Source organism: Diadema setosum, chromosome 2 (genome assembly GCF_964275005.1).
Source record: "Diadema setosum chromosome 2, eeDiaSeto1, whole genome shotgun sequence".
In the NCBI taxonomy this organism is placed as follows: domain Eukaryota; kingdom Metazoa; phylum Echinodermata; class Echinoidea; order Diadematoida; family Diadematidae; genus Diadema; species Diadema setosum.
In genome coordinates, this window is record NC_092686.1 from 33,835,881 (window position 1) to 33,862,361 (window position 26,481).

General features: G+C 38.6%; 1 protein-coding gene across 1 annotated transcript; it reads left to right on the forward strand.

Annotated features, from left to right (window-relative positions):
• Positions 1–4,761: 4,761 nt before the first annotated feature.
• On the forward strand, positions 4,762–26,452 carry LOC140246274 (protein MCM10 homolog). The gene is made up of 18 exons (XM_072325739.1): positions 4,762–4,850; positions 6,733–7,035; positions 7,496–7,726; positions 8,869–9,021; positions 9,592–10,000; positions 10,546–10,705; positions 11,681–11,845; positions 12,612–12,739; positions 13,388–13,468; positions 14,161–14,247; positions 14,863–15,066; positions 15,538–15,608; positions 16,544–17,038; positions 17,740–17,870; positions 19,810–19,923; positions 21,004–21,152; positions 22,273–22,315; positions 24,983–26,452. The coding sequence occupies exons 2-18, from the start codon at positions 6,789–6,791 to the stop codon at positions 25,052–25,054; spliced, it is 2,940 nt and encodes a 979-aa protein (XP_072181840.1). The 5' UTR covers positions 4,762–4,850; positions 6,733–6,788; the 3' UTR covers positions 25,055–26,452.
• Positions 26,453–26,481: the final 29 nt, after the last annotated feature.

Sequence of the window (26,481 nt, forward strand, 5' to 3'; positions counted from 1 at the left end):
TGTTTTGAACCCACTGATCGGCAAAAAAAAAAAACACCTACCACCCCCCCCCCACCCCAACACTCACAAACAAACAAGAAACTGTCTTACCTGTCATGTATCATTGTAATTCTTGTTGAAATGGTTACAAGTGATGCAATATTAGCATCTTGAAATAGAAGTAGAAGAATGAACATGTCAGCCGACATTTACCTAGTAACAACCCCCCCAACACACAAACACACACACAAACACACACACACACATACATACATGCCCCTTCTCTCCCTCCTTACAGTGTAGTTTCCAACTGGCTTTCGGTTGAGAAGATTGAGTAGCCTTGTTGATAGTTTATAACATAATCTGTCTGTCTGTATCCATGACCCATACTGATGGGGGGTACAAATTCCCAGCGCTGTTATATTCTCTAGATCCCCCAAACTGCTCACCACATAGGCAGGGTGACCAAGTTTTTGCACCGCAATGTCAATATTGCATCCACTCACTCTATTTATGTACGCTTAGAAATGAATACTGTACAGGTAAGACATGAATATTTGTATGCATTATGTATCTAATGATATGCTAGGTATTTGCCTGTACCCATGCTACAAGAGAGAATGACTCCCTGACTTATTATTCATCATTAAAACTTATCTTATGATATTGATTTCTCAGATGGAACTTGTGTAGATATATTCAATTCCTATTAAAGGGAAAGTTACCCATGCGTATTAACACATCCATGATGTATCCATTGTTGTTACCTTTCTTTTTTTTAAAGATAATTTTTACAATTTTTGTGCAGATATATGTATGTTAGGTAGATTAAATGTTGTATTGTAGTAATTGTGAAATAAATTGTAAATACCATAATGCATTGCTGGTAATTGGCTTTTTGTAGTACCCTTGTGTGAGTTGTGGTATGTGTATTTTTTTTTTCTATTTTTCTCTTGAGCTCAGTCGAGATCTCTCAGATTTAATTTGAAAGGTAGCTTGAATGTACTAACACTAAATTTATTCTGTATTGTCAAGTGCAGTCCGATGTATCTTTTTGCGGCGGGGGTGGGGGGGGGGGGCAATTCCTCTTCTTTTTATTTGAAAAATTATTTTAGTACAGATTTCACAGCTGCTCAATCGGACAGTTTTGATTTACTACATTGTAGTCTAGATATATGGTGTCAAGACTTTGTGTCTTTTCTCCACACATTCATATTCTGGTCTGTTCAAAGCTTTGCCATCTGTTTGTTTGTTTTTTCGTGGTTTTGAAAGGAAAATGACAATCACATCTGGAACTGGGCTTTTCTACCTTTTTAGAACAATCCATGTATTTATTAGTCTATTTATCTATAAAGCACCCCTGTTAATGTCCCCGCCGAACGAGTTCGAGCAGGGGACTATGAAACGGGCTCCGTACGTGTGTGTGTCCGTGCGTCCGTCCGTCCGTCTGTCCGTCCGTGCGTCCGTCCGTGTGTGCGTCCGTGTGTGATCAAAATGTTCAATTTGCTACTTCTCTGTCATTTATGACCCAATTTTGATTCTGTTTGCTTTATATGATAACACTACATGGGAGCTTTAAAACTTCTACACAGAATTTCAGTTGTGACCTTTGACCTTGACCTTTGACCTATATTGTACATTTTGCTACAAAATGCTACTCCTTCGCCATTTCTAACCCGATTTCGATTCCGTTTGTTTTATGTGATGGCACTAGGTGCGGGCTTCAAAACTTCTACACAGAATTTTGACCTTTGACTTCTTTGACCTTTGACCTTGATTTTTGACCTATATTGTACATTTTGCTACAAAATGCTACTCCTTCGCCATTTCTAACCCGATTTCGATTCCGTTTGCTTTATATGATGGCACTAGTTGAGGGCTTCAAAACTTCTACACAGAATTTTGACCTTTGACTTCTTTGACCTTTGACCTTGATTTTTGACCTATATTTTGCATTTTGCTACAAAATGCTACTCCTTCGCCATTTCTAACCCGATTTTGATTCCGTTTGCTTTATGTGATAGCACTAGGTGAGGGCTTCAAAACTTCTACACAGAATTTTGACCTTTGTCTTCTTTGACCTTTGACCTTGATTTTTGACCTATATTGTACATTGGCTGCAAAATGCTACTCCTTCGCCATTTCTGACCCAATTTCGATTCCATTTGCTTTATGTGATGGCACTAGGTGAGGGCTTCAAAACTTCTACACAGAATTTTGACCTTTGACTTCTTTGACCTTTGACCTTGATTTTTTACCTGTATTGCACATTTTGTTACAAAATGCTACTTCCGGCGGGGACATATATTACGCACCGCGTAATTTCTACTTTTCCTTGTTTTAAAGGAAAAGTGTTTGGTGCCTAGATATTCAAGCTACATATACCATACTCATTTCACAAATTTGAATATTTAAGATTGTTAAGCTCCTACTGCTATACTGTGAGTAACTGTTATGTATTGCCTTAAAGTTGACACACACTGTGACATATCACCATCACCATCACAACAACAATGGAAAAAAAAAATGGGGGGGGGGGATGGGGGAGGGGGAGAACTACATAGTAAATATTTTGACATTTAGATAAGAATTCTGGACTTGTCTGAAAAGAAAGTAATATTTTTTGAGCAAAACAATGAAAAAATTTGATTAAAATCAGATGAAAATAAATGAAGTTGTGAAATTTTGAAGCTTCGCTAATTTTCATGAAAAAGTTCTTGAGCAGTCAATATGAATATGGAAATAGTAAACTGATGTTATCCCCTCACAACTTGCCTTATATTTTGTACATACGTGACATTTTGAAATGTCCTTTTTTTTTTTTTCAAACACAATTATGCCCCAGTCTCAAATCTTGATATACCTGACTGATCATTATTTTGAAGTTTTTCAACCAGGAATAACATTATATTTCACACTTTCGTAGCATTTTGAAAATTGAATTTTTTACCCTCTTTTTTACACAATCAATGGAAAATTGTGTGATGACATCATCAGCTTACTTGTTTACAAGTTTGATATCAGCTGTTCAAGAACTGTTTTGCAAAAATCAATGAATCTTTGAAATGTCTTATTTTTAATCTGATTTGGACCAAATTTTCACTGTTGTTGCTTGTTACAATTTAGCAATACTCTCTCCTCTCAGACTATCTTTTACAAATCTGAACCAGAATTTCCTTTGCTATCAGTGCTGGGTACCCATGCTCTTGTAGACAAGGGGAAATATATGCCATTGAATGCCCCTTTCCGTATCATATTGTTGTAATGAGATGTTATTCGCCTTCCAATTTACATACATGTACAGCAACAAGATGACAATTTTCTTCATTACGTGGACGACTTTTCTCATCAATTTTCCATCTCCCTCTCTTCCCTTTTAAGACCTATAAGAAGAGATATAGATGCACCATTTTTTCTTATTTTTCTTATAGGTAGTATTGATTAATTTATGAACTTATTTATTAATTTATTCATTTATTTATGTGTGTATGTATTTATTCATTTATATATATTTATATATCTATCTATCTATCTACCTATTTATTTATTTATTTATTTACTTATTTATTTATTCATTTATTTATTCATTCATTTATCTATCTACCTATTTATCTATTTATCTATTTATTTATTTATTCATTTATTCGTCTATTTATTCATTTATTTTTGCACAAAGTTGCAGAGTGATCAGCAGGGGCATGTGGACATACCTCCTACCCCTACATGTCAACATTTCCTGATGCGATGGTAGTCATACATCTTGATTCTATCAAAGAGGCAGTGATTTCCATGCTATGTATCAGAATGCTAAACGGAAAGTTATACAGACTGTATGAGGGCTGGGTTACCTTTTTTTTTTTGGTGGCAGAACATGCTTACACCACTTATTTCTTATTTGTACATCCAAAAACAAAATATAACAAAAAAACAAAAAGGTCTGGAGGTTCAACGGACAATATATGCAATATACATTCCTCCAAGAGCAAACATTTGCCAACAATGACTTTCAAACATTCATCAGACTAAATTGTAACTTTAATGTATTTTGTTACAACTTCTACATGTTGTAGACAACAAGAATCAGGCATGTCATGCCATGTTGCCTATATGTTTCACTTATCTACTTGTACTAATCTGCATTACGATGCCATCAGAATGGTTGGCCCTAATATCTGCACACCACAAACATGTCCCCTTCTTTTTTTCTTTTCCTTTTTTTGTGTGGAAAAGAGTAATTGGAGTGTACAAGAATATTATAGGCCTAAGCGATGGTAATTTGTCTAATCCTCAAAACAACTAAAGAGGAAACCAATAGGTGCAGAAAATTTGACACTTCAAGCACAACTAATGTAATATACCTGTAACTTATTCAAATTCCTATTCCTCATTTCATATAAGTCTAGTGTATCTTTTGTTAGCAATGAAATCTATTTACTGATTCCCTAGCAAATGGCAGGATCATAATTAATGAAAGTAGCCAGCATTGCAAGACAGTCGATACATACAGTGACACACTGGTTTTTAGCATTCAACATGTGGTTCAGCTTGCTGCGTATTTGACTCTCCACTGCTGTTGACTTGTGGGAGCATTTGAGGACACCATTGTTGTCGAGGTGGATTTTTTTTTTTTTTTCCCGTCCACTTTCCACTCAGTCAATCATCCGTCACATCCGGTTAAAACGCGCGAAGATTGAACACAGAGTGAATGCTGCATTGCATACCCGACCGACCAGCTACCGTATAATAGTGCAGTGTACCGCCAGAAGCCACCGCCACCAGCACTCTGCACTGGTACGTAGCCTAGACCCGACCACAAAGCAAGAGAAGAACAGAGTGGATGTGCTTGGGATTTCGATATCATTTCAATTTTGGTATGTCTGGTTTTCTGGAGTAGACTCTATATACCGGTACCTAACTGCGACCAGCCCCAACGTGATAGCGGCGCGGTCTCCGGGGCTACTATATACCGTACTGACCCTAAATAGATAGAGGTCTAGCACTTAGACACTATTTACTACTGACCTGGTTTTGGGGTAATTAGAGATTCTAGAGGGGATATTCTACCCAGTTTAGGGGCGCCGGGGCAGAATATCCTTATTAGAAGGCAATTATGACCCCCAAACGATAGGCTCCTACCGGCGGTTGGTAAAATTAATCTGACTTCGATCATTCAAATGACTAAATCAGTAAATTATTACAGATTTCAAGTTCTCAGTGCACTGCCGTCATTACACCTGTAAGCAGTCAAAAATTAATGAGTGTCTAGACTAGATCTAGTGCACAACAGTGCGTAAGGCACTTGATAACATTCTGGTCTGGCTAACTATACACAGCCCAGTCGCTGTACATGGTACGTCGCGACAGGGCTGTACGCGCGCGCGCGACTACCAACCACTAGGAGAGCGACGTAATCGTATCACGATAGCTTTGAATTTTGATACTTAACATCATTTTTGTCACCTCAAACTCATCGAGTATACTCTTCAATATTTACTCTACATCTGATGCTATCAGTATTCAAATGTACGCAATGAAACTTACCGAAATTGATCATCATATCCAGCATGTCCACACGGTACACAATCTTTCACGCCAGGCCTAACTATACACAGCCCAGTCGCTGTACATGGTACGTCGCGACGTACCATGTACAGCGACTGGGCTGTGTTCAAGTGTATAGTTAGGCCTGGCGCGAAAGATTGTGTACTGTGTGGACATGCTGGATATGATGATCAATTTCGATAAGTTTCATTGCGTACATTTGAATACTGATAACATCAGATGTAGAGTAAATATTGAAGAGTAGGCCTATACTCGATGAGTTTGAGGTGACAAAAATGATGTTAAGTATCAAAATTCAAAGCTATCGTGATACGATTACGTCGCTCTCCTAGTGGTTGGTGGTCGCGCGCATACAGCCCTGTCGCGACGTACCATGTACAGCGACTGGGCTGTGTATAGTTATGGTCTGGCTAGATCTATAATGTAACCGCAGCAGCGACCCCATACGGACAAATACGTACCGTAAAGGTTATGTTACAGCGCCCCACGACGGGGTTAACTATAATGTAGCCTGTGTGCTGTCCTGTATGTTTATGCAATGGGATGAGTTTAATAATTTAACGTAAACTTAGGCCTTTCCAAGACTAAGACTACGAGTACTTCCTACAATAAAATATTCCCAAATGAAATCATAATGCCATTATGATTTCATTTGGGAATATATATTTTATTGTAGGAAGTTGCATAATTTAATGCCTTTTGCATGCTGATCCCAAGTGATGAAGCATGTGCTTGCATTTAAGAAGCATAAAGGAAACCGCCCACAATTCAACCATAATGCCATCCAGAATTTGACTGCAGGCTACTAGATGTAAGAAGACCTATGCTTTTGCTGCATGTGGTTTAATTTTTGCATGGGAGGTCAAACCTTGGTGCGAGTTTTTTATTCTATGATGTACATGTAGACGATCTACAACATGTAAATTTGTCTTGTCTTTTCATCAGTGCCCATAATCATAGAGACTTGTTAGCATAGAAAACATACTGCTGCTGACATAAACCATATTCAGTGATATGAATACATGCACAACATGTTCATCTTTATGTGAAATATTTCATGGACCAACTTTGGTCTTCATATCTTAATCCTTTCCATGTTAGGCTCAAAACTTTTCAGTCACCCCTCATATATGTAAAAAAAAAAAAAAAAAAAAAAAAGTCTGAAAAAAGTAATTTCCTTTCTTTCTGTAGGGAGATGTGGCTCTAGGTAAGGCATAAAACAAAAAGAGAAAGAGAATCCCGTTAACATGGCAGAAGATGGATACGATGATGATCTGGATGCCCTCACAGCTCTGCTCGACGACGATGATGCAGACCCTCCTTGCAGTGATGATGATGATGTCCCCTTTACAGTGAAGCCTGAAGATGCAGTCCGTGTCTCTCAGAAGATCAAGGAGAGACACAGTACTGGTAATCGAGTCCAGACTCCACGGGCTGGCTCCGGATCTAGCCAAGAGAGTGTGGACGAAGGAAAATCTAAGGAGGAGTTGCTTGGTAAGAAATGATTAATTTTTGAGGAAGTTCCAAAACCATTAGATTTTGTTATAGTTTTGAGCTTTTGATTATTGTTTTCCTGTTTTAGTTACAATAACATTTTGATGTACTGGGTACTGTAGTGTATTCATAAGCATGTACAGATTAGAAGGACATTCCTAGTTTTATCCTTATCATACCTGTCATTTTTAGATGTTTTTTTGTTCCAAGAAATATGGAATCAAACAATGTGAATTTGGTGACTTTTGCAGTGGTAGTCTACCCATTCATTGAACACTACCTCCCTTGTCTGGATGCAAAATTCCTCACCCAAAATATAAATGATTGTTTTAGCTCAAAGGACCATAATATTCATCAATAGAAGTGAGCTTCACTGCCCGACTTATTTTTTTTCCTCTTTTTTTGTTTTTGTTTTTTCTATTCAATTCAATGTGATGTCTGTACTTTCTTGTATGAACAGAAGAGTTACAGCGCATGAGAGAAGAGCTGAGCCAGTTTAAGGGGAGTGCTCCCACGGCATCACCTAGCCCCAGCCAGCCCAGGAAGGACCCTCCCAAGGAAACTTTTTCTGATGCCCTCTTCCCTGATCCACAGCAACTGACTTCTCAGAAGAAAGGGAAGCAGCAACAGCGGCAGCAGAAGAGCGAGAAGAAACCAAGTGCTGCGGCAAAACAAGACAGCATAGAACTGGGTGAGAATGAATGAAAAGATCAGTTATTTGGACTCACATTCTGTCACATTATCATCTGCAGCAAGCTGGGAGACTTGAATATTCCTCTCCAACTTGGCATGGTTGCACATTCAGTTTTGACCACGCTGTAAAAAGTCTTCCCATCTTTTGTTTTCGTCAAGATGCCTCAGTGTAATTTGTTTTGTTGTGTTTCTGAGATGATGCAGTCAATGATTGCAGCATCGCACAAGGAAGATTGAAAATTTCCTGGCTTGATTGTGCTTGACATGTATTCTTAAAGCCAAAACTCAGAGGGGCTCAAAATTCATCTTCCACCATTTGGAATGTGTTTGCAATACATTGAAAGGATCTACCAGGAACCTAGTCTGGCTGATACGATTTGCCAGGATGATTAGTTATTTTGGAGTATTTTAAGACCAAAAGTGTGCAATAATTTCAATTGTATGTATTCAACTTTTATTCCTGAAATGCCAAAATACTCCAAAATAACTAATCATCCTGGCAAATCGCATCAGCCAGGATGACTAGTTATTTTGGAGTATTTTAAGACCAAAAGTGTGCAATAATTTCAATTGTATGTATTCAACTTTTATTCCTGAAATGCCCTCCCCATTCAGTTGTGCGTACGTAGAATGTTACATGATGATCCATCGTGCCCCAGCAATCGTATATTCCAACAAGCTGCATACAATTCACTCTGGTGCGGAAGATCGATGGATACTGTCTGTAGCTGTGGCCCGGTCTCTCAATGGTTGATGATGTGTCATATAGAATTACATAGCAACCACAATCTGGCATGCCTTGAGCAGTTTTGTGTTCACTTTTGTGTAATTTGCTATTGACACTTGATTTCTCCAGTCGTTTGTCGATCTTGCTTTTGCCATTTGGCAAGTTTGTAAAAGGACTGTTCAAAATGAAAGTCTGAAATTGTATCATGACGATTTATTTTAATGTTCTGAGTATCCACTATGTAGAACACATTATTAAATTTCCAGAAGTACTGGCATTCTCAATCCTGATGTCCCAAAGGATAAAGAATTGCATCAACCAGTGTATGGGTATTATGGTCTCATCTTTTCAATTCTAATAGGGCGTCAGCAAGCCATCAGCCAATCAGTTCATTTTGCTCTTTGTTGAAACAGATGACAATGACGGACTGGGCGATTTATTTGGTGAATCCAGCGACGTTGATGATTCTCCCGCTGAAACTCCCAAAAAAGTTGAGACAGTCTTTGGGAAGAACAAGAAGAGGCTTGCCCACACGCCCCAGACTTCCTCAGCTCCACCAAAGAAAGGTAACAAATACCAATTATTTCTGCTATGCAACAGATAAAAGTGAATGAAAAAAAAAAATCCCACTAGAAAAAGTTGAATGATATATTACTAGGCAAACTCCATAATCTCACTCCCCAGACACATCTGCATTTTCCTTGACTCCCCTCTCTGTGGATTTCTGTTAAAAAGGTTCCCTCCTCTTGTCTTTTTTTTTTCTTCTTCACCTTCCCTGTACAGACTGGAGATTAATCTTAGTGTTCCATTCTGGGACAGCTGATCTTGTGCATGATAATTTCTTAATCTATAAGTTTCCAGCCATTCATACGGAGTTCTTCTTGTTACCACTTAACCTGATTGTTTGGGCTACTCAGGAAGCCCCATTAACCTGTTGAGGATGGGCTGATTTTGCTACAACACGCATTTCCCATAGACCCCTGCCCAAGTATACTCGGTACTCGTCCTCAACGGGTTAAAGGATGCCCAATTTGGCCATTGTTTACAATTTTGCATGTTCAAGCAGTCTGAAAAAAAAAAATGTTTCACTTGCTTGAAACATCTGTCACATATTTCTTATCTCTTCCCCTTACAAGTATCACCGTACCAATGCAAGAAGTGCGACAAGGTGTTTGACAAACTTGAGGCCATGAAAATTCACGAATTCAAGCACAAGGTGATAAAGTCTTTGGGGTGCGAGGAGTGCGGCAAGACGTTCACCGACAAACTCCAACTCCAGACTCACCTCAGAACCCACCAGAACTCTGCACCCACTCGCTCGCGTGATTCTGATAAACTCAGTACCTCTTTGGAGCAGAGACAAGCAGGAGCGAGCAAGGGGGGCCAAGCTTCAATCGACCCAGCGGGGAAGGGTACAAGAGATAATAACAACAGAATCCAAGGATCCAAGCACTCCGTCCGTCAGATCGGGTCAGGATCAAATCCAAGAACTTCCAGAGCGGAAGAGGAATGTGAGACGGAGTATTTTTCCAGGATTAGAATAATGTGAGTACCTTTGGTTATAACAGGTATTTCTTTTAGTACAATGCTGAAAAAGAATGTAGCCATCTTATTGGTCGATTGCTCATCACATGACGTGCAGTTAAAAGTACCATTGCATGCTCTCACTGTCATCTGTGCAGTTTTGTTTGAGCAAAAATGGACATCGCACGGCTGACGTCACAAATTTCCATTGACTCCTGTGTTAAACTCATGAACCACTCGTAGTTTTTGTTCCATTGCACGGCTCTGATGTCACAATAGAGCAAACCTTTGCCCTGTGTGTTGTGCTTCTGGCAAATGATAAAAAGTAAATTGGTATACCACCATAAAATATACCCCCAAACCCCAGAACTTGCATGTCAACTTATTTTTATTCAGATGTATAAACAAATCTGGCAAAATAGTCAAAAAGGTGCAAGACAGCCTACTGTAGGTCAAAATTAGTCATGATAATTTAGGACAGTGGCTGTATTTTGTGTTTGCATTTTGTATTTCACTCTGATCCACGTTCTTTCACTCGCAACTACCACTGTGTCTCTATCCTCCAGAAACCCTCTCGTGTCATCGGCGGTGATGAAGGAGAGGATGAAAGGGAGGAAGATGATCCGTGTGTCCATCCTGAATCACTACTCTCGGACGGGGGACATCGAGGGCGACTGGGTCACCATGGGCGTCATTGTCAGGAAGATTTCGAAGATGGACTCTAAGGTGGGCAGCTAGAATTGTCTCCCCGGCTGATCTGACATCTTAAATTTTCTTTCAAAAAAAAAAAAAAATTAGGTGATCCTCAAGATTTTGAGTAGAACAAATGAGAAAAATATGCATCTCAGATTAGGACTTGCTATAGATATAATTTCAGTTGAATTTGATTGCCTTTTTCCATTCTGTTTCCAATCTGTTCATAAGATTTTGTCCTCCCAGATATGGATCGTATGGCCATTTATTTACTCTTTATTTACTCTACCACTGCATTTGAAAGAGATTTCGCATTAATATGGATTGCAGATTTTGTCTAGTAATATTAGTATGATATATCCCTGCTAAATATAAAGCAAATAACTGGAAATTTCCAGATTTAGATGGGAAATTTCAGTTAAAAAGATTTGATGAGACTAAAAGTGACTGAAATATTTTTATTTGAAAATGAAATATTTAAAATTCATGAGCACCGTTCACCATTAGAACAATGCTCCGTAGTCATGGACTGTCCAAATATGGCTCACATTCTGTAAAGGCAGAAATATTTGCGGTACATTAATTTTAGCGAATTGCGCACTTCTTTTGGCTAGCGCAAATTCTATAAACTGCTGAAGTATTGTGATTTTCTCTTCACATTTTGAATGGGTGGAATTGGGTGCTTTGTCAGTGGTGCCTTACTAGAACAGTTCGTAGTATTGATATGAGCGCATATGTGTGTATGCAGTCTGTACAGTAGGATGGGTCGGGCAGCACATCAATTTCCTTGCAAGAAAATGTAAAATCAAATTCTGTTGTTTCTGTGAATTAGATGAAAACATGCATGTAAGCACTTGCATTGCTCGATTTCAAGAATCTGCAATTTTTCCTTTGAGCCCCTCAGTGCGAAAAAAAGGTGCAAAAATATTGATGTTTACAGTATGATCGTCTATGGTTGTATCAGGACCAGGATCCCTAAGAGAGTTGTACATGCTTTACTTTTTGCAGGGGAAGCCCTACAGCATCTGGGTCCTCAATGACCTGTCGAACCTGGAGGAGTGCGTGTCTCTCTTCCTCTTTGGCAAGATTCACGAGGAGCACTGGAAGACGGCCGAAGGGTCCGTCATCGGGATCCTCAACGCCAGCGTCATGGAGAAAAGAGATGATAGACAGGTAAGTGTGAAACCCTCCCCAGCCCCAAACCCTCTACCCTACAACCCCCTTAATACCCCACTCCTTCAATAGCAATGGATGTGTGGTATTAGTTACACACATGGTCAATTTTAAAGTAAGCCTCGAGCCACTTTGCAGTTGGGAGCATGTCAATCGAATCTGTTATGATGGAAATATAGTTGGCACTTGTCGATATAGAAGTTGTGCACCCTGTGCAAAAGTTGTACTACAGATGATGATGGTCCTTCTCTTTTGGACGGGTGAGGGTGTGCATCACAATTTGATGGTAACGCTAAAGCTGCTGCTGCTGCTGATGGTAATAATGACGTAATGATGAGAAGGAGGAGGAGAAAGAGAAAATATTTTTTCAACAGCTGTTGAAGGATGATCAAGATAAATGTGATAGTTGTCACAACCAAAATCAAAACTGACAAACCCATAGCTGACAGTGCCAAATACTGTATGCAGCATATATTTCGTGAGGTTTTTACTTTCGCGAATTTCGCGAGATGGGTCCTATTCACGAATTTGAAAATATGCGAAATTGTCACCTCTGATTTCAGCATCAATGCAACATGCATGCATACATTTCTCCATTCATCACTGTAGTTGACGATTCGCGAAATTGTAAGGAAGTCCTGATTGGCAAAAAATTAGACTCGCTTATATGGCATATACAGTATTATGTCTATCCACATATTTCCTTCAGAGTGGTACTCTCTGATGTGATACTGCAAGGTGATGTCCTGTCCTATTTTCATTTCAGTTCTCAGACAACGTCCAGCTGAGGGTGGACCACCCCCAGAAGATCCTGATGATGGGAAAGTCCAAGGATTACGGAAAGTGTCGGGGAACCAAGAAGGATGGGCAGCCCTGCTCACAATTTGTCAATGTGTAAGTGAGTTCACTAAGGGCACCACAGTGTTCCCACCTTAATTTGTATCAGGTATTTTGTCTACAGAATTCAGTATCAGGTTGATTTTCTGTTCTTGTTGTTGTTTTTCTTTTGTTTGTTTTTCACAGTGAAAGGTTTATGCATGTAAAGTGTGGTGCTCATAAAGAAGGCATTGCAAGAATATGAGTTTGTTGTATGGATGCTGTCTAGTATGTAGCATGTAACCATGAATACTGGCAGAACAATATACAGTGCACTCTTGTTATAACGAACACGGTTGTAGTGAAATTCATGTTACAACGAAGTAAAAATTCAGGCCTTAACATTATCCTCTTTATGTGTTTTTATTGTTTATTTGTTCGATTAGAACGAAATTTTGATATAACGAAAGAAAACTACTGGTCCCAAGGACTTCATTGTAACGGGTGTCCACTGTATTGGTAAGATCTTTGGCTAGATGTGTGGGAGGTCAGGGTCAGATCTACAGTTCATTTTGTGACCAGGGTCAGATCTTGAGGTCATTTTGTGACCTTACGCTCTGATTTGAATGATACCAGAAATTTGTGACAAAAGCTGTAAAAAGACATGTAGTGTCTCTGAAATAATGGCACTGGAGGATGACTTTTGTTTGCTCTGCTACATCTCAGGGGTGACTGCCAGTACTGCGTGTACCATGTCCAGAAGGAGTACAAGAAGGCTGGATCCAAGAGGACTGACCTCAGTTCATCGTAAGTCTTCTGTTGAATTCTGAGTTTATCTTGTTGGCAAGAGACCTTGAGTGCATGTGCACCCAATATCATACAAAAACAAGTCCCCTCCTCCCCCCCCCCCCCAAAAAAAAAAAAAGAATGTGCAATTGACATTGTGATGGAATAAAGAGTATTGATACATTTTTTACTTGCATGTTGTTTTTGTTCACATTCGGGGCTTCTGTCTCATTTATGTGTTTTAATCTGAAAAAGTGGCCCTATAGTGTAATTTTGTTACTATTAATATTCACACCATATTTGTTTCCATTCAGGTTTGTGGCCTGCATACACATGCACAAGAACAACCAACTATCATTGCTCTTTCTTTTTTGTAGCACTTTCAGAATGCATATCACAATACAAATTGCTCCATGAGTATGGGCGATTGCTAATCAGGGACATAAGATCCCACGAAAGTTTGTGGGTTAACATGTGGGTCTTGCTTCTGTGACAGAGGGAGAGTATGGAGAATATACTGTAATTTTTAGATACACATATCCTCGTATGATACTGGTTATGGTGAAATTCAGTTTATTTCTCTGCTTTGAAAAACAAGAGAACAGGCTACTAAATGTTATGTCTGCTTCATTGTAGTAGACAGTGATCAAATGTGTTTCTGAAAACTGACTGTTTTCTTTTTTGCTATCAACTATTGCAATCTTCTTTCCAAGGTACTCTGGGATCACTCCGAAGTCATTCATGAAGAAAATGAAGAAAGACAATTATTTCTATGGCGGCCAGTCACTGAGTATGCCAAGGTAAATATTTTATAGTCATACCTTAATGCAAACAACATGGTCAGCATCAGTAATTGCTTTATCAAACAACCACCCCCCCCCCCCCATTTACAGCAACAATTTGCTTTGAGGACTCATTGTTAACATGAATGGTGTGTTGTTCAACTTTAGTACAAGCATTTGTATCTTTGATATGTCGAACTCCAAAGGTGCTGATATAGAGACTTACTGTTTCACACTGTCATAAATGTTACTGTTGCACCTGTTTGTAAGTTGCTGTGAAAGTACATCCTCCTTGAATCTAGCTGAGATCTCCCCCCCCCCAAAAAAAAAAAAAAAAAAAAAAAAAAAATATATATATATATATATATATATATAATAAAAAAATAGAAATAGTCCCCAGACTCATTTCATGAAGTTTTGTCCAACTATTTGAAGTTGCAATAGTGATAATAATGACAAAATTGAAAAAATGACTTAAATGTTCATAGCTAATTTGTTTCCCAGCTGGTGCTAAAGTAACCAGAAATCATTGCACTATAAATACAGGAAATGCCAACCTTCTTCATGAAATGGGTGCCTGATTTCTCCAAGTTGATTTGCTCTAGGATTAGAATCATTTTTCTTTACTTCTAGCATGAGCACCCCTGGTGGAGGGGTCACTTCTCAATCCAAGTTGACCAATAAGTTTAATTCCAACAAGCTGAGTCTGAAGAGCCTGGGGGTCAAAGGTGCTGCTGCGGTCATGGAGGAAGCCAAGAACTCGGTCTTGACCCTCCATGGCAAAGGTCAAACAGAAGAGGACATGCTGGTTAAAGTCAGTGGAGCATCAAAAGAATTGTGAGTATTTCATTAACCTGTTCATCACTTCAATGTAACTTTCAGATTTCCATCCATCCATCATGGCATTTGTAAAACATCATTTCATGCAGTAACTTTGTCTGATATGCCTAAAATGTGGATCTTGCAAAGATATTGATGTTTCTGGAATGCCAGAACCTGCATTGCCTCCCGCAATGTGTATGACAGCACTGTATATCGTCTCCATGGTGGGAAATCACTAACTTATCTCTTGAAATTAGGTGGTTCTTGTTTCTCGTTGCATCTCTTTGCTTTTCAAGCGCGAATTCAGCCACTGGCAAATTGTCTTTAAGTACACGAGTCCCAATTTCACCCGATATTATTCTTGGGAAATGTATGGCACATGAAGAGAGTTACTGAATTTTGAAGAGTGACAATACATCTGATGCTTGTTATCAGAGATCAATATGTAATAATTTGTCCTGAATTCCTTTGCCAATCTATGCACAGCTCCACTCTGCTGAAGACTCCCACACCAGGAACCCAGAATCTGATGAGACACATGGTTTCAGTTGAGCAGAGTGAGTAGAATTACCTCTTTAACAAGGGGCCCTTTGTTACAAAATGGTATGATATGACAAAATGCTCATAAAGTAAAGGAGTTCTCTCTCTATCTTTCGGCACTGCTGTTGTTGATGCTGTAGAGTAACATTCCCTTTGTTCCAAGTCATGTCAAGATCTAAAACCTGTCTTTACTTGGAAGGTTTAAAAATAGAGCCCTTGCAGTGAACATGTACATTGTGGTTGTTGTCATTGAATCCTCCTACGACGCGTTACGTGAAGCTATGTTCTGCAGCGTTCTGTGTCTCCATATCTTTCTGTGATGACTTAGACTTTTTTGATACCTTTCCATATTGCATTATTTTCGTTATGCATACCAATAATTGTTTACCATTAAGTTGTTGTGTAAACTAGACTAAACAAAGAAGGGCTACTGTAATCATCTTAATAATTATATAGATGCAAATTCAGTCAAGGTCCGGGGCTGTAAAAAGTCAAGACCATTTTCTGATTCACTGATTAGGAAGGAATCGTTCTGCCTATAAAGTTGTCATAGATAATCAGATATGACATATGCATAGATGATATGTGAGGAAAATTAGAATATCTTGTTGATACGTGATGGAGGTTATGGCTAAAAGTTGAAGTCATATTCTGAAACATCAGTATTGTTTATGAAAACTTTGGATGCACATGTATTAAACATAGCTTTCTCAAAGCAATAGTGCTGAGGCTGTGAAATGACAAAGTGACTAACAAATATGATCATGACTTGATATTAACCCAGGTAGAGTCAGCATAGCTTCATGTTATAAGAAGAACTCTTTTTTTTTTTTCTCTCTCTCTCTCTCTCTCTCTCTGGTTGAAAATATGACATGCTTGGTGTAAGCAAAGCATTATTTGCAAGTGTTTCTGATTACTTTTGATGATTTTTATCAATCTTTACTCTGAATAGGCAAGAAGACGGTGAGCACCATCTCAGCCAACAGCCTCCTAAAGCAGCATCAGCAGGAGATGGCACTGAGGAGAGCTACAAGGAAGAACTCCCTCTCCCAACCATCCACCGCATCCTCAACATCCAACAACTCCTCCTCCTCCTCATCTTCGGGCCTTAAACAGACTGTTCTCACCCCGACCACCAAGCTCAATCTGTCTTCATCCTCCGCAACACCCTCCCAGGGTTTTGGGGACACCACACCCAAACTCGGGCGTGGCTGGACCGGTGGCGACGACATTGACCTGGACTTGAGTCCGGTGAAGGTCCACAGGCCGAACAGGTCGGCCAGCTCCACCGAACTTGCCAAGCAGAGGGCGCTGTCGCTGATTAAGAAGAAGGGGCGGATCGCGAAGGAGGATCCAAATTCGGTGAAGAAGAAGCTGGATGAGAGAAAGCAGGTGGCGGCCAAGAGGAGAGCTGAGGAAAGCTGGAAAGATGACAGTCTACAGGAAGGTACGCAAACTGTGCACCATCAGTTTTTTTTTTTTTAAGAAACTGACGTCTAGCAACATCCTCAAATTAAAAAAACAGACAGCATGCAGAAATGAGTGCCAAAATGCTGTAAAAGTGAACATTTTCACATGATTAACTCTTCACCTTCAGTCCAGGGAAATCAATATCTTGTGTTCATAAGTTTGTTGACTGTCAATACATTTGCTGAAACTATTCCCAGGGACAATATAAAGCAGACCAAGTATCTTAGTGTGTTTATTTTCACTTTGGCATTGTGTTGGATCAAAAGTGGAAATTTCTACACTGCAACATTTTCCACATCTACAATATTTGAAGACAGGTCATGAAATTTCATTCTGCTGCTAACAGATGAACTTACCGCCATGGAGATTTGCAATTATATTTATGCAAACACCTTTTTGTGCTTCTTCAAACTGTTTCCTTTTTAGAGTCTTCTTCAGGTGGAATACTTTAGAAAAACAAAAAGATCAGTATGAAATGATATATAATGTGCCCAAAACTTTTTAAAGCACCGGGTTGAGGTGAATAAAGGAACTTCTGACTGAACATCAGTTCACCTTGCAAAATATTATGACCTCACTTTTCTTTTCTGCGCATGTATCCTGTTTCTCTAATCACCATACAGTATTGCTTTCACGACTGTTTACCTCCTATTCCATCTCTTATCCGTTTCCAAGCAGATGCTGAAAACTCGGAGGGCGGGGCGATGAAGAAGAGGAAGATGTTTCTTGGCCAGGAAGTGGAGATGAGTAAAGACGAGATGGAGAAGATCATGAGCGCTAAGTCCAGCCACTCTGGTCTCCTGGCTGAGGTGAGAACTCTTTTATTCGTATTTAAAGCAATGTCCCTCTTGTAGAGCTGCCAATTAATATGTTTTTCAAAGAAGAGAATGTTTTATTCTCTTCCATGTTAGGAAAACTTGGTCTTCCGGTTGAAATATGTTTTGGTTTATTTTTTGTCAGATCTTTGAGTTAGTATACATAATTGCTGTTGATAACATTTGTGAAGCTGATCGAATATGGAACTGAAACATGGGCTAAGCATCCTTCCTCCACCCATGTTCTTCATTTGGGTCTGGAACAGAAGATCTTGGGTCAGTTGGTAGCTTCCATGGTGTTTGATAATTGTATCGGAGGGCATGCTACTCTAAGACGTCTCTGCAGGGAGGTATCATAGCCAGATCAAAAGTTTTTGCCTTTGTGACATCAGTCATTTCCCCGCACTCAGACTGCAATGTCATGAGTCACATGGCATTCACCTCTGTAATTCTTCTGTAACCATACAAGGCACAGGTAACTCGTGCCAGTTCATCCATCACCTCAGCAGTCACTTTCCAAGATTCTCCAAGCATTGAAAATGCAGCGTGATATGACTTATCGGCCTCAACAGTTTTTATTGCTTTTAATTTTCCCTTACCTTTGAAGGCACTAGTGCTGTCGCAGTCAGTACATGCATTGAGTCCTAGCAAAGCTGTACATGCAATGGCTGTGCGACTTATTCCTAGTTCTGACATTTATGCAGTGCAGTGTGTTTCCCTTGCCTGTTTCGAAGAGGATACAAATACCCTGTAGGGATCTTGCGTGATGGAGGAGAATGAAAAAAATATCTGTGTCAGGGCTTCTAACTCGTACAGTCTTGAACCCTCTGTCCCTGGCATACATGCAATATGGGACAATGTGTGAGTCTGTTTCTTCTTGAGTGGATTCTAGAGATGGTATCTCGGTGGAGGAGGATTAAAAAAAAAAATATCCGTGTCAGGGCTCCTAACTCGTACAGTCTTAAACCCTCTTTCCCTGGCATACATGCAATATGGGACAATGCGTAAGTCTGTTTCTTCTTGAGTAGATTCTAGAGATGGTATCTCGCTGGAGGAGGATGAAAAAAAAAAAAATATCCGTGTCAGGGCTCCTAACTCGTACAGTCTTAAACCCTCTGTCCCTGGCATACATGTAATATGGGACAATGCGTAAGTCTGTTTCTTCTTGAGTGGATTCTAGAGATGGTATTTCAAGACAAAATGTTTTTGAACCCTCAGATGTCATTTGGTATACTCTTCTTTCACACATCAGGCTGATCTCATTACCTGAGAGAATGTCAGCTGATGAATCATTTTTTTTTCCACGTTGACAACAAAAACTGGATGAACTGCTTCTTACTGTATTCAAATTGAAGAAATTTTGAAAATTGAGCAGGTCATAGGTATGAATCCTGCTCAAGAATGTATGCCCATGATTTCTTTTTCTTATGGCTACTTCCAAAACACTGATCAATTCAGTGCTTATTTATGTCGATGTTTGGCAGTTAGTCAATCAGTTGCAATAAAGAACTGCTCTTTGTTTTCATCATGGGTGCGAATCAATTTCCAGTCCTTTGGCCATTTTGTCTTTGTGCCACTTGATAATGAGCTTGTCCCCTACCCCTTGTGTGTTCAGTTCTACCTCTCTCACAGAATCTCTGCAGTACATGTCAGTGCTAAAGACAACAGGAGTCTCTGGAGAGTGGTAAAGTACAGAGGGCAATACCTTGCAAGAAATGTCCCTAAAGGTTCCAGGAAGTCCATGCAAATGATGGCGGATTGTATTTCTGTCTTCTATGATGAAGCTTTCCTTTGGCAATGTCGCATCTGTCCAAGTCTTGCTCGATTCCCCAAAGAGAAAATAAGTAATCTCTTTCTAATATATTTCATCTGCATGACTAATAAACTCAAACAAGCTGTGGAAGTTGTTGATTTTTTTGTTTGTTCTGGACAGTATGAAGCCGAACTGATGGACCGGTATTTCAAGGAGCTGGAGAAGAAAGAGGGTCTGGAGAACAGACTAGATTCCATCAATGAAGTTAAACGCAGAGTGGTGTCCTGCAAACAAGTGAGTAAATTCACTCAATGTCTAGATGTTCTCGTGTCATTCCCATGGGGGCAATGACTACTGTAAAAGTGGACATTTTTGCACATTTCTCGTACCATGAAACTAGCATGAAACCAAAAGCACACAAATTTTCTGCTTGTGTTATGTAATATCACTTCATATATTTCATTCTGCAAAATTAAAAACATGCAAAATGCATTATATACAGCAGAGGGCAAAAAAAAAAATAAAAATATCTTGCCCCAAAATTTCAGTTTTTACAGTTTCGTGGCCTGGTGCCTGAAGAAACCCACTAGTCTCTCTTTCCAGCTATTTTTGGTAAATGTGCATATTTTTTGTCAAATGCCCTTTGTCATGAATGATGTTCCACTTTTTAATTTCAGTATCAAGCACTTCAGGTAATGATTATCATTTTTAATACAGAAATCACAGCTGAATTGTAGCAACTGTCACATAGGCAAGCTCCAATGTTAACATATAATTTTCTTCAAACATGGATGTGGTTCAGTGAATGCAGTGAAGAGATTAGTGAAACCCTTGGTGACAGCTTGAAGCAATATCAGACTATCAATTCAAATTTTAGGAATTAAAAAAAAAAAAAAAATATATATATATATATATATATATATATATATATATATATATATATATATATATATATATATATATATATATATAATTCAATTTGTGCTGTCACAACAATAGGATATGAAAAAACAAGTATTCTAACTGTTTGCCCAGTCAATTGATTGTGAACTCATAAAGAGTAAAGATTTGTATTATCCCTCAATATTTTTCATACTATTGTGACAGCACAACTTGTTGTGAAGTTCTCATGGAGAGTGGGCAGCACACAATATACAAGAGCTCTAAAAATAATAACATTCAAACAGACTGTCTGATTTTCCTACAGCTGTCACAAAGTGCTACACTAATCTTTCTGCATACCATGAATCCACATGCATGTTTAGGGAAACTTTCCTCTCGGACAAAATTGTGACTTGATGTCGCAGGGAGACGATGAGAGTGAACTTGTCTCAAGAACCGAATTTTTTGTTGTTGTCTTTTTGTCTTTTGCAGTGCTCCTTCACCTGGTTCTACCCATCGGATCTGTGCAAGAAGGAGCAGCACGCCCTGCACTGGCACGAAGCCACGCAGCGGTTCTTCCGATGCAAGGACTGCAACTCGCGGACAATCACCTTCTACCGGCTGCCCACCAAGCCCTGCAGGTTGGCTGATGGCGCAAAATTTTGTCTTGCTTTTTGTAACCCTTATCGAAATTACAGGAGGGCCATAAATCTTGGGTAACAGAGAAACAAACTAGATCAAAAGGTTAAGGGACAAAAACAAATTAAAAGAGTGATGATGACATATAAATTCTTTATTCTTTGTGTTTCTTTCTCTTTTTCTTTTTTTTCTTTTTTTGTTTTTGTTTCAGATATCCTATGCCTTAGTCCCATACACACTGAAGAAACTTCTCAATCTTTTTATATTCTTGTTGAAGTAATGTGTGTGAAGGGAAACAAAAATGGAAGATCCATTCCTCTTCTACTGTTTTTTTTTTTCACAATTGACAAAAACAAAGTTCTGGTGTAGTGAGCAACATCTGTGCTGTCAACAAGCAACATAACAAAGGATCAATAAGAATGTTGTCATATATAATGAGCAAAGTTAGATAGACTCTAATGCCATCTTTCTGTTTCAACAAGCTTTCTGTTTCAACAAGCTTTCTGTTACCAAGCAACTTTCATGTAGTATGTGCCGATTTTAAACCAGCAAACAAAGAGAAATGAATGTCAGAGATTTATTTGACACAAACCTCAGATTCCAGTTCAGAAAGATGTCTACTATTTCCTCCTCTTCCAAAATTCAAGACTTTTTAAACTAGCAAACGAAGAGAAATGAATGTTGAAGAAATCTGAAACACAAACCTAAGGTTCCAGCTCTGATTCATAGTGAATTTTCCACTCTCTTCAACTTCCACTCCCGAAATTCAGGACTTTTTAAAACAGCAAAAAAGAGCAATGAATGTCAGAGATTTATTTGACACAAACCTCAGATTCCAGTTCAGAAAGATGTCTACTATTTCCTCCTCTTCCAAAATTCAAGACTTTTTAAACTAGCAAATGAAGAGAAATGAATGTTGAAGAAATCTGAAACACAAACCTAAGGTTCCAGCTCTGATTCATAGTGAATTTTCCACTCTCTTCAACTTCCACTCCCGAAATTCAGGACTTTTTAAAACAGCAAAAAAGAGCAATGAATGTCAGAGAAATTTGAAACACAAACTTACGGTTCCAGCTCTGATTCAGAATGATGTCTTCTGTTTCCTCCATTGTCATTATTCAGGTCTTGCGGAGGAAATCGCTACCAGAGAGCAACGATGCTGAAGGTAAGAAATGCTCTGTGATTGGTTTATCCAGTCTCCCTGAGACATGGTGCTAACTGGGCACCAAACAACCTGTGATGTTTCACAGACTGGTCAGATGGCAGGGGGGGGGGGGGGGGGGAATGGGAGGGGGAAGGGAGTGATTGCCTGTTTAAAGTGAGTGGCTGGGTGTAGTTTAGATATTTGAGCTCTTTCTTTGTCTCTTTTTGGAGAAAGTTGTGGACCATGAGGTCAAAGGTCATGTGCAAATGCTTAAAATCTGTTTTACAGCACACACACGCACACACACACACACACACACACAGAATCTGTCATATGAGATCATGCACACCATGTTCTTGCACACGTCTGCTTATGCTACAATACAAGAGCTCCCTCCCACAAACACAATGTTTGCATCTATCCATTCAGTCTGCACTATGCTAGTGTATTTTCACCAGAAATTGGGATGTGTCCTTCCAATGCATGGGGAGACAAGCATCCATGGGGAAAAAAAAAAAAAAAAAAAACTAAACTAAAAAAAAACAACAACAACAAACAAACAAACTAAAAAAAAACTCAAAGAGCTGATGAAAATCGAGCCAAAATTTCTTGCTTGTACATGAGCAGTGCTCATGCAAGTATATTGTACAACCCAAGCTTTGGTTTTCTAAATATAGATTCATACACTTCACCACACTGTCCTGTCAATCATTTAAAGGCACTTTTGTCTTTGTTTTGCATTTTGAGGTAGGCCTACTTAACGAAGTCTTCAATCCTGTAAAATTATGGCATTTACACAAAGTGTGAGAGCATCTTTGAAAAAAAGAAAAAAACACATGGAAAGTGTGAACCGATGGATTGCTCTGTAACTGGATGGATTCCACCTTTCATCTTTGACTTAGTTAAATATTTCTTTCATTTCCAGTAATGGCGTTCTATTAACTCTACTGGGTTCCCTTGCCCGATATACATTCTAAATATCTCTGACTGAGAAGCGAAGCAAAACATGATTAAGAAAACTCTGAAATAAATACACAAGTAACTTTGCACATAAAAACATTTATTAACTTCACTACGTGAACAGCACATAGGCAACATACTGTGAGAACTTGCGCAAGAATGATAATACAGTAATACAATAGAACATGAGGAATTTCAACCCAAAAGAAAAAAAAAAATCCATCGAAGAACACTCGAGATAAAACAGACATGTGTAATGAATGGAGTGTGGTAACCTGTATAAACAGCTTTGGCAAACACCTGTTGAATTAATACCAATAAACAGATGAATTTTACACAACTGTAGAAATGCTATGTATGAATGGTATGTGAATACCAAATGCTTTGTTCCCGTATTGGGAAAGTACTCCTCTCTGCCCACTCCTATCAAACAGAAAACCAAGACATTTCTACACCATTCAAAGTGGTAAATGCTGTCATTAATTCACTCATTTTAATGAGATTTTGTGTCTCTGCTACCCTTTCGTGCAGCAATTTCAAATGTGAATCTACATCAATTTCTTCCTGATATTTCTGACTGAATGAGAGTCGTTATTTCCAAATTTGAATTCCAAATTTTGTTTCCTTTTGAAATTCCAGCTTTGTCCTGGATTCACAGAGGTTTGAAATTATGTACATTGCAGCCTGAAGATCAAAATTTCTATGCTACTCTGATGAATGAGAGACATATTTGGTCACAAAGAAGGCAAACACAGAATGATTTTTAATATTAAAAGAGAAATGCACTCAACATGATTAGCCTTACAGTGGAAATATAAAACACTACTCTCGACGACATAAAACTTTCTTTCCTGTGAATGTTCATCATTTGGATTACAACACCTGTGACATACAAAGTGAATTTTTGCTGAATTATACATATTTTTTCTCCAAGTCTCATGTGATTCGTCACATATCTACAAGTCACTTTGTGAATAAGATTAAGAACACAATTTGGCACAATCAACTCTACTTGCGTATATACATGGCCTTTCCAAAAATCCTAACACCGAACACTGTGCATTGCCACATAATATACAATGAACGCATTTCAAAAATCATCACAGAGCATGGAAAATAAATAGTAAATTGTACACCAAATATTTGTTTGGCAAGTCAGTGAAGTGATCATCAACTGTACATATTGCAACTTTTTTTTTCTTTTTTTTTTTTTACATTTAACTACACCATTCATGGTTCTGTAGTAAGGCAAGGGATGTCTCATATATGTGTTGTTATCTTCAAAGTGCATTAGTTTTATCGTATTCTCACCCTGCCCCAAAGGAAAAAAAAAATCTAATGCAAGCAGTAAGGCATGAAACATTAAGATTATCAGCACCATCAATAAGCAAGAGTGGAGAACCCACAGATGCACACTTTGCTTAGCTTTGGGATAAATCACGTTGATTGATCTGTATACACAGCTTCTGAACAAGCAAATCAAATCCTGTTTTACACAATACGAGACTTAAGTAAGAGTAAATTGACTTCTCACATATTATCGTTCTATTTTGAAACCTCCAACTTTGTTATCCACTTTTGATATCGAGGACATTGCATCTTCTGTACTTGAAATACCTTCTATTTTGCGCTTTGATTTTTTTTTTTTTTTTTTATGGTCATCGCCATCAAAATTAGAAATGACTGATGGTTACAATCTGCTTCCATACTCTATATCATTTCCCCCAGGAGAGGGATGGACCAAAGATTGGAGGCGAGACGCTGCTGATTAGAGGAGAGGAGCAGAAATGGGTGTCCTAGTCCAGGAACCAAATGATGCTCACATGTCCACTGGACGACCTGCACCAGTATGGGGCAGTTGAAATTGCTATTGCCAAGAGTTACAAATTGTCATCCATCAACTGACTTTGGCCGAGTTGCGGGAGAAATTGATAAAACTGAATTGTGTCCTACTGACGTATAGAGGGGAAACACAGTTTAACCTGTTGAGGACGGACTGATTTTGCTATGACACGCATTTCCCATAGACACCTGCCTGAGGATACTTGGGACTCGTCCTCAACGGGTAAACCAAGACCAAAACCAGGACTATTATCTAGTAATAGATGGTTTCCCACTATGTTGGATACAAGACCAAAGAAATATAAAGAGTTCTGAACTGCAGAATCATCTTGATATAATGTCACTGGGGCGACAAGACATCGTATCTACAAAATGTCAAATGTTCAGGAGAGCCAAAAAAACATGGCAGCCAAAGTACTATATCAAACAGGATAGCCTTTCCTTTGGTGGCTTCATTTTTTGGGTAAGACAGCTAGGATTTGGACAGGACATCACTTGACTGACTACCTGAACATTAATTTAAAAAAAAAAGTCATTTTCATCAAAATTTGAGATACAAGGCCTTGTCACCCCAGCGACGCTAAGAGGGTTTTGCTATATCCAATATTTTTGTACTGAGGTTCCATTGTACCTGATTGTTGGCATCATTTTGCTTTAATGTTAACATTCTGTTTTTCTATTTTGTTTTGTTTTGTTTTTGTTTTTTTTTTCAGAACAATTTTCTTAAATACTTATTTGAATACATGAGTTAATTTCTTCCCACCTGCGCAAGGTAGTTTGAAATCACTTGCAATGTCAGCTCCACTTTCCAGTGTACTATTTTGTCTTCAAACTGTTATTTAAAGACTGGTGCAAAGAATGATTAAGTTGTAGTTTTCACATTCATAACTACTCATTCCGTGATAAGTGTAATTGTGACTTGAGTGACTTCTATGTGATTGAGATATTAAATCATATGGAGAAATGAAAAACTTATAGTCTAGTTTATTTTTGGTCCATCTCTGAACCGGAAAAAAAAAAATACTACCAACAGTACTAATTCAACAGTCATGTTCAAGATTATTATTTTTTTCCAACTTTAAGTGGTATAGAGTCATGTGTAAACACCTAATTGGTGAATGATTATGCTCTATTAAAGATCTGGTATTTAAGCAAAGCAGAGTTGGGGGAAAAAAAAAGATATCGGAATATGTGGATTATCATGTTGTGTTTTTGCAGGAATGTGCAGGACTACCATCAATTGCTATTGTAGTAATGAGGTTACATGTAACAGAAATAAATGCTATTATATGTAATGCTTACAGTTCTCCAGAGTACCATTATTGGCGGATCAGTCCAGTTCCCATTTTTAATGCTCTGTCGCAAGACATTTTTGAATAACCAAA

Excerpts from the sequence above, each read along its gene's own strand:
- LOC140246274 (XM_072325739.1), top strand. The coding sequence starts at position 6,789 with ATGGCAGAAGATGGATACGATGATGATCTGGATGCCCTCACAGCTCTG. Across the intron at positions 19,924-21,003 it reads GAGTGGTGTCCTGCAAACAA|TGCTCCTTCACCTGGTTCTA; the intron begins GTGAGTAAATTC and ends TGTCTTTTGCAG. Across the intron at positions 21,153-22,272 it reads CTGCCCACCAAGCCCTGCAG|GTCTTGCGGAGGAAATCGCT; the intron begins GTTGGCTGATGG and ends GTCATTATTCAG.